This window comes from Oxyura jamaicensis, chromosome 4, assembly GCF_011077185.1.
Source record: "Oxyura jamaicensis isolate SHBP4307 breed ruddy duck chromosome 4, BPBGC_Ojam_1.0, whole genome shotgun sequence".
Classification (NCBI taxonomy): Eukaryota; Metazoa; Chordata; class Aves; order Anseriformes; family Anatidae; genus Oxyura; species Oxyura jamaicensis.
This window is the reverse complement of record NC_048896.1, coordinates 25036268-25050623: the sequence shown is the minus strand read 5'-3', so window position 1 is coordinate 25050623 and position 14356 is coordinate 25036268. Positions and strand designations below refer to the sequence as shown.

Below are 14356 nucleotides of genomic sequence, written 5' to 3'. Positions count from 1 at the left end.
GGTCAGAATCTTCATTCCTGTGTTTAAAGGACTGCCTGCTGGAAGTTGGAGCAGCAAACTTTTCAGAGAACCCCTTTTTCCCGATTGTTTTCTTTTGCAACTCACGTACCCGTGCCTCTAGGGTCGCGGTGGATTTTCCATCCCATTTTCTCATGTCCTCTCCATGGTCACGTAGGTAAAACCACAGGATGGCACGAGGTGTGTATCCACCATATCGTCTTCCTTGCACGGAAGAGCGCTTACCCCTAATAGCAGAGACATTGGTTTGTTCAGGAGGGGAGGAAAATAAATTCTCTTTAAGTTGCTGGACGTCTTCAGAAAGTTTCTCCAAAGTATTCTCTTTTAGTTGGTGGACCCTGGTTCGTTCAGGTGGGGAGGAAAATAATCTCTCTTCAAGGTGCTGGACCTTTTCAGAAAGTTTCTCCAAAGTGTTCTCTTTTAGTTGATGGATACTTTCAGAAAGTTTCTCCACAGCCGAGACGCAGGCCTGTAGGGAAGAGGAGAGGCTTTCTTCGTACTGCCGGAGTTGTTTAGCCACATCACCCACTGTGGGTTCCTCATCCTCTTTCCAGGCCATTATTGCCAATGAGCTGGCATATGATGATGGTGCACTCCGTACAAACTTCCGCCACATGGGTCGTGTACACTTGACTTCATCTGGATCTGTGGGTATTTGTCCATTGTCTGGGTCCTCATAGATCACCTCCCGTATGGCTAATTCCCTCAGGTACTGGATTCCCTTCTCCATAGTGGTCCACTTGCCTGGCAGACGTACAACTTCTTCCTTGTAGGGATACCTTTCCCTTACAGCTGACAGGAGACGCCTCCAGAGGCTGTGAGATCGTGCTCCATCTGCAATTGCTTTGTCAATGCCTGCATCTCTAGCAAGGGATCCCAGCCGCCTGGCTTCCTTGCCCTCCAATTCCACACAATTGGCTCCGGTGTCCCAGCACCGGAGCAGCCAGGTGACAAGCTGCTCACCTATGCAGCGACCAAAATCTTTTCGCACATCTCGTAGCTCACGCTGGTATAGGTTTCGGGTAACTACTGTTGATTTTTCAACATCCCCATCTTCATCCTCCTGCTCCTCTGATGGCCCAGCCTCGTCTTCTCCATACCTAGACCTAGCAGAAGACTCTCTGCGTTCTGAACTACCTGAGTCTCTATACCATTTTTTAACCTTGTCTACAGGGGCAACTTGCACTGCTACAGCTCGTTTCTCTGGCCCAGCCACAGGAGCTGGAGCGGCTGCAGGAACTGGAGCTGGAGCGGCTGCGCGGGCTGGGGTGGCTGCAGGGTCCATCGTAGGGGTTGCTGTGGCTGTTGGGCCTGTCACAGGACTTGGAGTGGCTGCAGGGTCTGTCACTAGGTTGACAGTAGCATCAATTGCAGCTCGATAGGCATAGGCCAGGCCCCAGCACGCTACAGTGAGCTGTGTCACTTTGGAACTGCCAGAGTCATGACACCCTTTTTTCAAGCATTCTACCAGTTTTTTAGGATTTTGCAGTTGTTCAGGGATGCATTTCCAAAACATCAGAGGTGCCCACTGCTCTAGAAACCTGCCCATATCCTCCCACACTCCCTGCCACTCACAACTATCCCGCCTCAGGACAGATCTCTGGATGAGATTCCTAAGTAGTTGTTTAAACTTAAACAAAACCTGAAGTGCATTCAGGAGACATAACAACAAGAACATGCTGGTCTGAGTATCCCAAGGATATTCGACATCTTGGAGAACTCTTGTAACTAGCTCGGAGGATAAGAGGGTGCTGAAGGAGAAAGGGAGAGTGAACAAATAGGGAAAAATATCTTCCTCTGTCCCCTCCACAGATTGGCTCCCTGATGGAAAAAGGCAGTAGGTGTAATTGTTAATAGTTTCCGGGATATAGGTTCCAAAGTACAGAGTCGACGACAGTGCTGCGTACAAATACCAAGTTAGAGTCATGGCCAGATATTTCATCATATCGTAAGCTATTGTTACACAGCACAGTACCATAACGATCTTAAACCAGGGCCCGGAAAGGATAAACAGCATGACAGGGATCACATACAGAAAGCAACGTGCTATAAAACTCTGTTTGGAATACAGCCACAGCAGACTTGAGATTAAAGCAATCAACATTGTGACTAGCAACTATTAAGCAGCTCTAATACTTATACCAATTTTAGTTTAACACACTCTGGTTAGATTTGTCGTTATCTCAACCCTTCGTGTCCCACGTTGGGCGCCAAAAGGACTGTTGTGGTTTAACCCGGCCGGCAGCTAAACACCACCCAGCTGTTCGCTCACCCTCCCCCCTCCCTCTCTGGGATGGGGAAGAGAAAACGGGAAAGTGAAGCCTGTGGGTTGAGATAAAGACAGTTTATTAAGACAGGAAAATAATATTATTAATAATAAGAAGAATAGTGCGTACAGAACAAGTGATGCACAATGCAATTGCTCACCACCTGCTGACCGATGCCCAGCCCATCCCCGAGCAGCCGGCCCTCCACCCCGGCTAGCCACCCCTATATATTGTTCAGCATGCCGTCAGATGGTATGGAATACCCCTTTGGCCACTTGGGGTCAGCTGTCCTGGGTCTGTCCCTCCCAGCCCTTGCTGCACCCCCAGCCTGCCCGCTGGCAGGACAGAGCGAGAAGCTGAAAAGTCCTTGGCTTGGTGTAAGCACTGCTCTGCAACAAGTAAAACATCAGTGTGGTATCAACATCAGTCTCATCCTAATCCAAAACACAGCACCCTACCAGCTACTAGGAGAAAAATTAACTCTGTCCTAACTGAAACCAGGACACCCAGTATCACTACTATTTATCTTTATTTCTGATAATTCTCTAGAGCAGGCAATATAAATGCCCTTAACACATGGTGACCATAATATGACAGGTTTCAGGAATCTGCCCTTCCATTTGTTGTGCAGGAAAAAGCACACTGTTATTAACAGAATAGCTTTATCCAGGGTAACAGACAATGTAATCTAAGATACCTCATAAAATTTCCTGTTGCAGCATTAGGACTAGAAGTTGGAATACCACACGAAATCACTTCAGTTAACATGAATTATACAGAATTGCTTTATAACTCTTTATGCTTCCCTGAGGGAGAACAAAGAGATTTACTTGTTCCCCCTTAAATATGATTTAATTTACTTTCCTAAATCCAATTAGATAAAAATATTTCCTATATCTAAAGGCACATTGAGAATGTACCAACGTAAATACAGTTTTTGGAGGATATTTTTTTCCACAAAGAAAGAAAAAAAACAATAAGCTACCTCCAAAAATAGATATATATTAATACATACCATTATTATTTGCACAGAACAACTTACAATATCAACAACTATGTAAAAAATAACAATTTAATTCCACTGGACATGCGCTTTCAGCTGCTGTCTTGGAAATACAGACACGTGCAGCAAACATGAGAACAAAATCAGGATTTGTTTCATGCATACCTCCTGTGTAAGAACAAGCTAGCATGGCTGTCCCTCACAGGGACTGCTCCTGCAAAGTCCCAGGATAGCATCTGGAATTTCAAAATTGCATATAAAAATGCATATCAAAATTAGCATAAATACCTTATCTCTGACCTGTAGCGTTCTTACCTAGCCACTAAGCAATAACAACATTAACTATACACGCAAATAAATAAGCTTTGCACAGTTGAAGCAACTGAGAACACCCAATGACTTTCCCCTAATTTCCTTTACTATCTCATTAGTTAACTGTTATCTCATCAGTTAACTTAGTTCCTGTGCTGCAGCTGCTCCCAATCCCCCTCAGCAACAACTGTACAGTCACATTCTTTCATTTTCATAGAGTTAATTTCTATAACAAGGGGGAGAAATACTCCTACAAATGAAAGGGGAAACTGTCTATATACAAAATACACATAAGCTGGAAAATTGCTCTAACCTACCTCCAGAAGTCTTAGCTAGCACTTGCTTTAGTCATAAGGTTATTACGTGGACAGTCTCCCTTCAAAAGAAAATTCCAGTGCAGTATAGAAATTATTGTAATCAGTACATCAAAATTACTATGGGCTAATGTCAGACAGATGCAAACATACAGACAGGCATGCACACTCACTCATACATTCTATATGATGGCTCTGGGAGGGAATGGGGTCTTCCTTGCACATCACAGAACAGCAGCAGTTTGCATCTTGGGAGCCTGGTTCGCCTGCTCTGTGGCATCAGCATCCATAGGAAAATGTCTCTGCTTCGTACACACCGAGAGGTGCGAGGAAGTCTAAAAGAGCTGCACTTCACTCTAGGCTTGTACAGGCATCCTGCAGAAGCTTTGACTGAGCACTGCTGACTTGCTCCAATGGCATGGCATTTTTGCAGCTGAGGATTTAAGAGGCGAGGATGTCCCCTGAAGAAAAACCACTGTAGAAACCGTCTCTTGGTGGAGTAGTTACAAATGAGGAAAATCATCACTGTCTCCTTCAAATATTTGTAGTATTTTTAAATAAAGCTTCTGTTTTGACATCTATAAGGATTACCTTATTACCTTATTATATTCCTTTCAATAGAGCCTAGAATGTCTTAAATTTCTCATGTTTTATTCAAGAACATACAGTTCTTTTGTCATTTTTTTTCATAAAAATGGGCCTCCTTGAGAAGTACAATTAAAATAGAAGATCCAACTGGCACAGACAGCTCTTTCATTCACTGAATAGATACCAAAACTTAGCAATAGTTTCTTGATTACTATTGCTAACAATCACCATCCATTCCTATCAGTCAAACATTTCCTTAGACTATCATCTGCTTTATTAGTCTAATATGGCATTTCAGTGTTTCTTTCATCTTGTAAAACAATGACAAATTATGGAAAGAAATGGCTATAACTTAGGATCAATTCTGGATGGATTATAATACATTAAAAAATTGGGCTGCATTGCCACCTACCTCCGTGTCCCGTCCATTTTTAAGGACCACTGATCTGTAGAACAGTCCTTAGGACAACAGCAGTTACAGGATGCCCATGCTAGATCCTCAGTTAAGAGGCAGGTGTTTTTCCTGTTGTATGCTTCTTACCCCCATACCTCCAAAGAGAAACACAGGCACCTGCAAGTGCTCTGCTTTGGTATTCTAGCAAATGTTTTCACGTGTTTTTTTTGTTTGTTTGTTTTTCCTTTTTTTTTTTTTTTTTTATTTTTCCCTATATTACTATAAATCCAGGAATATGCCCCAGAAGACAAGCAGAGGTGAAGATCTTTTCAGATTGCTACTCCTAGCGCTCAGTAGCCAGCAGAGGCCAGTAGTGCAACAGCAACATCTCCCTTCCACGCTACCAATGCTGCAAAATGCTCTCCTCCCAGTTCAAACTGGGATTCAGAAAGGCATCAGGCTGAAGGCTACAAACCTATGGGATTCCAATAAGGGGTATCCACACATTTCAGGGTTCTCTATCAAGAAGCTCCTTCTGCCCTCCTACATTTAGGCATGTTACTCTCTTATAACAGAACTCATTTTTAGATTAAAAAGCCCGAATCTATTGCCATGAAGAAGACAGAAAGTGAGGGAGACAGACAGAAGCAGCTTAACTAGTTTCTTTTTTTTTTCCTTTTTCTTTTTTTTTTTCTTTTTTTGGTAAAATTCCAGCTATTATAAAAAGTAAGGTGCTTTTCAGTGTCAACCAACACCACTCTCACAGGATATAGGATTTTATACATAACATCAGAGATTAATACCAATGATTATTACTGGCAATATTATGCTTCAGATTGCCATGCTCCATGACGAAGTTCAACACAATTCATTTTTACTTTAAGGAAGTTATTTCTATAAATGCCTTCTAGCAAAATAACTCTGCATCATGGAATCCTACTATTTGCTGAAAAATAGCATTAAAATGTTTGGGTGCCTTTGATAGGCAGTATGACTTTTATGCTGAAAGAACACAGTTCATTTTCACTAGCTTTAGTTTAACCCAGCACTACTGCAACAATTTGTTTCTTTCCATATATCTCCATTTGGACATCCTACCCACATGAATGGATTTGTGAATATAGGCTTGGCTCACAAAAACCTGATGTGCTAACATATGTTTATGGCTTAGTTAAGAACTGAAATATTGCTTTGAAGAGGATTCTTTCCGAAGCCTGGGTCTCAGTTTTTTTCACCTCCCCTTGTATCTGAAAGAAGGCAAGGACTTTGTGCATAATTTTTTCTGCAGAGAAGCAGTGTGTAACAACTAATCTCAGAAGTATCAACTCTGACACACAATAAAGGAGAAGAAAGTATAGGGGGAATAAATGAGTAGTGCTGAATGAGTATGCAATTACATAGTCAGGGATAAAATCCCATCCCTTCTGAAAACAACAGAAGAATACTTGCTAAATCACACACAAATGTCAATATTGTGACCAACATTATTTCCCAGATGGTTTTGCAGAAAACAACATAACTCCTCTTGGAAGTATTTTATATACACAGTATCTCTGAAGTGAAAGGAACTCGTGTAACCTAAAAGTAGAAATCTTGAATAGCATTTAGAAGGACCAAAAGCCTTTAAAGAATCTTCTCTGAGTTCACCAAGCTTACTAATTAGTAAGGCTAAGCAATTATTTCTCTACTATTCTTACATAAATGTGATCCTCTATTTTTTGCCAAATATCAGATCTGTACATTTACCATTTGTTTTCCAAATATTTTCCAGGCTTATCTTCAATTTACCTCTCATGAGAGTTATTTCTGTAGAAAAAAGATAGCACTTGGTATTTCAGTAGTCAGTGAGTTAGCTGCTTTGTTATTTGAGATACTATTCGATTGTGACCAGAACATGTAACAGAGATAAGGAGGACATATAAAAGGCACTTGTGTTCACAATGCAGTGTAAAATATTCAGAACTTCTTGCAGGCAGTTCTAAAGTTCTTCATATTTTGTGATTGCCAGTGATCATGGATGTTCATGATGGATGCTCAAACAATCCATCCATATTTATGCTTGCCTAAGGGTACTTTTTTTTTTTTTTAATTTAAATATTAATCTCCACGCTGTCATTTCTGAAATTATGAAGATGGTTTAGCAGCTTGTCCAAAGTATCAGCCAGGCCTTGTAGTAAACACTTTCAAGACGCACAATGTTGGTAGAAAGCTTTTGAAATTTCAGTTCACAAGTAAAATGTCAATTAAAGGTTTAAAAGACTTGTATATTTGCATAGACTAACATTCACTTGTCCTCTCATGTGCAAGAAACTGATCACTTTCGTTTGTATTTTCAGGTTCATCCACTTCTTCCACAGGGTTCTTTTCTTGCAACCCACTATTTTCTGAGCAAGAATCTTCATCTCCATCACTGTGATGACCTTCAATACTGTGCCTAATGCCATACGCAAAATAAATGAAGAAGCCTTCAAAATAAAATAAAAATAAAAATAAAAGTTAATAGGGTTTTCATGTAAGTAGTGCACTAAAAAGTATTTATTTATTACCCTCTGGCTGAGCATGATTTTCAAGGCAGTTTCCTCTTCAGGTATTGGAATTACAGTTCATGCTTCAGGTCTTCTCTCTTAGTATGGAAAGTGCAGGCGCTGAATTCCAGTACATCATTTTTGCTTTAACTGATTGCTCTAGTAGGCCATGGAAACTACTATCTCTGATTTATGACTAAATAAAATCAATGCAATTTTCCATATCTTGAACGAGAATGACCGATGTAGTAGGAAGAAAACTGTTACAAACAGGTCTCTGAACAATTTTAGCTATGCTTATTAGAAATAAAAGTTTAGTGGCTTGCTGGAATTAGTCCTTTATCTTTGATTCTTCCTATTACCTCAAAACCATACTTACTGTTTTGGCTGTCTATATGTACCCCTTCTAAGGCATTATTTGTTTTCATTACTAGAAATATCAGCTGACTTTTATTAAACACAGACTTTTGTTACAATATTTAATGGAAGAGAATCAAATTATCTGAGACACGATTCATCAGTCCTAAACAAAGGAGGTGATTGAAATGAGAAGAAGTACCTACCCAGTGCCATCCAGAAGCTAAATCTGATCCAAGTGTCTCTGCTTAATTGTACCATCAGGTAAATATTTACCAGGATACTGAATGATGGTAAAAATGGTAACAGTGGAACCTAAAGGGAAACATTTAAAATATTTGTAAAATTAAATACTATTTTTTGCACGCTTGCACTACTAATGCCATACTTCAGTTATAGAACAAGAACTAGAGGTGACACATCTGCTCACTAAAAAAGGATAGGAAAATTTTCTTGTTGAAGTATAGTGAAATTTTCTTTTTTTTGCTGTGTTTAACCTCCAGTTTCTATATATCTTAGACTTCTAGAGTAAGTTATATTTAAAATATGTTCTCTAAGACTGTGAGGAAAAGTTTTCCAGCTCGTGCTTAACATATACCAATGAATTCTATCTTAATATAGATATACCCCTTCTTTCCAAATCGCACACCACCACCACCACCACCCCACTGTTCTATCAGACTCCTTCACTTTCATCACTGTACCTAATCATTATTTCCATTGAATAGTCCATTACAAACTATGCTATAGTTTGTAGGTCTTGGAACATAAGTGAAGGCTCAAAATGAAAGGCTTATACTCTGGGAGGTATGAACTGTACCGTGGTCCAAATCACTGCACTCAACACAGGCAAGCTGTCTGTACACTGATCAGTTTCTGAATCCTTTTGCAGTGTCTAAGTTTTTAAACTGAGGATCAGAATTCCTTGGGTCTCAACAATGTGCATTTTGGTGATGTGTCTGAAGGAATAGCTGGAAGATCTGTGCTGTCAGACCCACTACTTTCAACAGCAACCCAATAGTTATACCCATTTTGTGCAGCTATGTTCCTATGCATATCACACATTCAATCTGAGGACAGCAAAACACTTTCTCTCATTCTGAGAAGATCTGGACTGGACCTACAGATGGTGATGATTCAGCTGTGAGCATCCACTACCCTTACATTCACCAAAAACAAAACAACAACAACAAAAAAAAACCACACAGTTGTACCAGTGCAGTAATGAAAGACTGCCTGAAAAAGACTGTCTCTGTCTCCCTCTGCCCCTCTCCCAGTTCTTAGAATACACCCAAACCTCTAATTAGAGCTATTATGTTATTCACCATAAAGGCCACTTTCTGCTGGTTCTGAGGCTGCCTTTGGATGAGGAGAATGGTAACTATGAAGGACACCACCAACGCAGCAAGAAGGCCAATACTCCAGGGCTCCAAGTTAGCAATGAAATGAGTCCCATATGTAGTGAGAACACTCAAGCCACAAACCAAGAAAGCTGTGTGAAAAACAAAATGATGGAAATAGGAGAGGTCACTAAATCTCTGCATTGAAGAGGAAGCGACTTTTAAGAAGAAAGACAGCAGAACTTCAGTAAGAAATGTTATGAAAACGATTAAGTAACGGAGAACAAACTAGATTACAGATTAAATCAATCAAGAAACAAACAAAAAAAAACATTCTCCAGAATGATGCACTAATGATGACTGAAAGTAGTTATGTTATTACTGGATTTTCCATTTTGTCTGTGATTGAATTCTGCTGTTTACATTAATGTATTATGAGCTTGGACAGCTGAAAACTTACCTAACAGACCCACTAAAAAGTTAACAGTAGTTGCAGTCTGTTCTGTAGGTAAACTGGATGGATTAATCAGGGTCTGAAGACTGAAGTGATTCTCTTGTATCATATTTATCTGTGATTCACTTACTGCAGATTCCCTTTCTGATGCAGCCAAAGCTGCTTTTTCTGGAGAATATTTGGGTTGCTCATAGGTTAAACTGGGTTGGTACCTGTGCAAAAACAAACAAACGGGATAATAAAGTGCTAAGTATACTTTGGGAACTGAAGGAATATGCCTCTAGGAATGCATCTAAGTACTAAATGCTTTGCAATAGAGATTCAGAATTTCCCAAATTATAACTGTACTGCAACAGCATATTGCTAGTCACTAGTATATATAAAGAAATAATTGTAATTCACTTTTTTTCTGAGTTTGTTTGTTTGTTGGCAGTTTTTAAAGCTATATAAGCTATATATATATGAATGCACCAAAGGGTCAAATAAATGACCAGCATTATACAAAAAGAGGAATCTGGTGGTCAATAGCAGGGAAAGGGGAGAGAAGCTTCCTTCCACAGTGGCAAGTTCGTTCTGCCTTGCTTCCAGTATGGGGCCTTCTAACTGGCATAAACTCAGATTTTACATCTCCTTTGTTAGAATTTAAGTGCATTTTTAAAACACATTCTTTAAATAAGTCTGTATGGAATAAAAAAGTTTTCTCTAAGGAGTAAACTATTGCAACATTGAATCTGAGCTGAATTTAAGCTGTATAGTTTTCAAAGTTACCAATTTAGCCTCATATGGTAAGTAACAAATACTGACTTTTTAATTTAAAAATAACAAACTAAATAAAGAGATGGCCTGCAGCTATAAGTATATCAAGATTATTCAATTGTTTTACAAAGAGAACAGATAAGAGAGTTTAACTGACAATTGTTTATAATCTCACTCATTGAGAGTGAGTATTTGTACTCTCTCCTAGGGCTACCACAACTTGAAACACTTGTCTGTTGTTTCTGTACTGATTCTGACTAGGGCAATACAAAGCAATTATTTTAACTTGGTCATCCTGTCAACTACCTGATCTGTCATGTAGAGCCCCCACAATGTGATAGGCCTGATGCACAGCATAGATTTTATTCGAAATATCATTCATTAGTGCCTTTGGGACTGATGCTGGGATCAATGTATCTCCTGGAAAATAAAAGGTGTCTGGATTTCACATGAAGTTTTGATTTGAGTAGCTACTCTACTAATATGACAATAAATCTATGTTTTCTCTGATGGATCTCAACTTCTTAGTAGTCATTTATACACAAACAGATAGCTCTCAAACACGTAGCTTATCCAGCAAAAAACATGTATTATAAATGTCACCTCTGTTTAGGTAGTGAACACCACAAACCAAAACACAGTAAAATAGAAATGGTCTTTTTGACTCACCTAAGAATGAGGACACAGGTTGCCACAAGTGAATATGCAAGAAGTGTGCCAATAGACATCATATCCACTAAAGCCTTTAGGTCAAACAGAAATGCCATTACAGCTAAAAAAGAAAAGAAAATGCACAATTTGTATGAGGCTGATATACTGAGTCAAGATTTTAACCTCTGTCAGCAGTGTAACTTTAAATTATTTTACTGACAGCAATATAAGTGAAATCACGGTAATCCTTAAAAACAAACTTTAAGTCTCAGCCGACATTCCCGAACCTAATTTCTGTTGGGAAACTCATTCATATGGATATCACACTGATGGGCCATACAGTCATGCTGCATAATCAAGCAATTTGTACTGGACTTATGTGGACCTAAGTACTTGCATACATGCCTTGCTGAATGGTGACACATTAAAATAAGATTTTATAGAATAACGTTCTGATGCTGCAACAGAATCCCATCAAAGTTGAGAGGACAGCTCCCACAGCAAAGCAGGGGAACAATGATACAAGCCAGGATGTCATCTGAAAGTGATGGTCTCAGAAAGCGCTCTGTGTAAAGAGACACTTTTAAGGAGTTGTCTAGAATAAAATAAGTGGTTTTGTTTTCGAATTATTATCTTACTAAAAACAGTTAAGTTCAAGTGGCCTTTAGGACAGACAGCGAAATATCACAATAATTAATATTCTTAAGATCACTGAAATCAGGGGCAGAAATTTCCATGATATTGTGAAAAATTATGGCAGTTATTTATAAAAGCTAATGCCACCTTCTTTTGGAGATTCTGGAATGTCTTTGTCTATGCTGTTTGCACACGGACACAAAGCACTCATAAAGAAATTAGCACAATTAATTGAAATTAATTGTCACCAAATGAAGGCTAGTATTAGTTGATTTGAGATGCATGTGGTCAAAAAAACATCTTAAAGTATCTGTATTACTGAGATACAGAAATAGTCCAAAAATATTTAATTTTTTGACTGACCAATAACCTCATCATCAAAAGAAACCATCATATGTAGCCTTTATACACTATGTATGTGCAGACAAACTTTTCTATGTTCAGAAGTACTTATATATTAATATTTATCTTACGTTTGTTAATATATTTGTAGATGAGTGTATAAATGCAAAAACACACAGCAACACACATTCCCCTGACTTCTGATTCTGAAGGAGACAGCAAAATGTGATTTCCAGAAAGCAAGACTGCTGTGTTACAGACATATTATTTCATCTGCTAGTCTCCTCTTTGTAGCCCAGAACTTTCTCTTATGCATTAGAATAATTGAAAAAAGCCCGTAAGCTTCTGAGTAAGCGGAAAAAAAAAAAAAAGACCTAGTATTGTTTTTTCACCCCTCTTAATTCTACTGAAGTTGTAAGAAACCATGGTAGACAAATTTACGATGAAGGAGCCTTGAACTGTCAACTAAACATTTCCCTGTGTGCAGAGTTTCACAATCATGATTCCAGTATGTGAAAAGGTAAGTCACAATTATAGCATGTGACAAATGACTCAGCTGTAGTCTTGACCTGATAATTTTAATTGAGGCCAAACATTTAACAGGTTAACGGGGTAAAGGAGAACAGTTCTTAAAGGTATGCAACTATCCATGATAGGATTTGATAGAAGGCCAGATAATAGGAATTGTTGTACATATCTGTAACTATTCTGGCAAAACTATTTATGACCATAAATTACCAAATCTGCATCCTTTTAAAAATAAAAGAAAAAAAATACTCCTCCAATAGATAAAGCTGTCTGCAGGTAAATGGTTCACACACCAAATTCCCCAAACTCTCTAAAAGCAGTCCAAGTGACTGCTATTGCAAAGCTATAGTCAGGGCTGTATAGCTACCTGCATCAGTTTACTCAGTGGGTAACACGGTTTTCTTTCTCTTCATCACCATAATTTCAGGTAAAGATGTTAATTCTATCCCATATAACTGCATTTGCAAATTATTATAAAAGAAAAAGTCATTAAGTAAAATGAAAACTCATGTTTTAGTCTCAGTTCTGAACCTCTTATTTGATAAAAATTGCAGCCAGGGTTGTTAAGTGTTTTAAGGCATGTCTTTTACGTTTGAATTAGTTTTCAGACATTTATTTGCCTTTTAGTTGGCTTCTAGAGCTTCCAGTTTTCTGGGATAATTAGACATCCCCCTGAAATAACACAGTGAAATTTGGGTAGAACCACGCGTGCCTCCGCAGGAAGCATGGAGAGAAGTGAAAGAGCTATATGTTAAAAATTTCTCTTTGCAAAATGTAACAGTTGGCAGCTGCTCCTAAAACGCTGTTTTGCTAAAATATATGTGGGTGTGTACATGCAGACATATGTGCATACACACACAAACCCCAACACACACACAAACACACCCCTAAACCATAATTTGGTAAGCTTGTACCAAAACAAGAAAGTGAAAAAAATCTACGTATGTATTTTACACAAAAGCTGATCCCGTTGCAAATGTAGGATTTTTTTCTCAAATCTCATAATAAAAAATAAAAAACAAACAAACAAAAAAAACACAAACAAACAACAACAAAAAAAAAAACAAAAAAAAAAAAAAAAAAAAAAAAAAAAAAAAAAAAAAAAAAAAAAAACTTGACAGCTGTTTTTCCACCTCATAGATGTGACACATATATACATATATATATGCTCATTGAACAAGGAAACCCTGTATGGAGAGCATCAGCTTAAGTGACATAGATGAAGTAAGAAGCTTATTCACAGTACAAGAGACCAATATTTAAAAGAAAAAAAAAAAAAAAAAAAAGGAAGAAAAAAATCATTTTGAATTCTGTGACATTAAGGATGTTACCACCACCATGATTGGTATGATTCAGAGTTCTTGCACCCTTTGATTACTCAATAATTTTATTCCCACCTTACATGCAAGGGAAGTTAACAAGCAGCCCTTTTTCAAAAACATCAAGTACCATGCACGTGCATAGAGTGCTTAAATTTCAGTTTTAAGAAACACGGGCTTTGAGAGCTTACCAGAGATGACCCCTGCTGTCAAGGTGGCAGAAACTGGTGCCTGCCTCTTACTCACTTTGGCAAGAAAACTAAAGAGTAAACCATCGCGTGCCATGGCAAACAGAATTCGGGGCAAAGGGAACATAGAGCCGAGAAGACTAGAACAGAAAAATGTATAGTTCAAATACAGGTTATTAAAAGCACAGTGCTTTACTGGTAAACCCAACTACACAAAAAGAAAGCTTGGAAGAGTGAATGGGTTTAGGTTTAGTTTTGGTTTAGGCTCTGTTTTGCTGCTCTTGCTTTTTGTTTGGTGTTTAAGATTTGTTGTTTATTTGAACCTAGGCTATGACAGCTCTTGAGAGTAACCAACAAATACAAA

The 14356-nt window shown here is 38.5% G+C and overlaps 1 protein-coding gene across 6 annotated transcripts in view; it reads right to left on the bottom strand.

Moving 5' to 3' along the window:
* Positions 1-5556: 5556 nt before the first annotated feature.
* Positions 5557-14356, bottom strand: part of SLC7A2 (solute carrier family 7 member 2) — a 47383-nt gene continuing 38583 nt past the window's right edge. For 5 of the 6 annotated variants that reach the window (XM_035325122.1, XM_035325120.1, XM_035325123.1 and 2 more), the window contains 5 exons: positions 10998-11100; positions 9579-9784; positions 9104-9270; positions 7985-8093; positions 5557-7361 (listed from right to left, as the gene is read on the bottom strand). In XM_035325122.1, the coding sequence (XP_035181013.1) occupies positions 7174-7361; positions 7985-8093; positions 9104-9270; positions 9579-9784; positions 10998-11100 (773 nt within the window). In that variant the 3' untranslated portion in view covers positions 5557-7173. Of the gene's footprint in view, positions 7362-7984; positions 8094-9103; positions 9271-9578; positions 9785-10997; positions 11101-13995; positions 14133-14356 lie in introns of all 6 variants that reach the window. The other variant, XM_035325119.1, reaches the window with a different exon arrangement.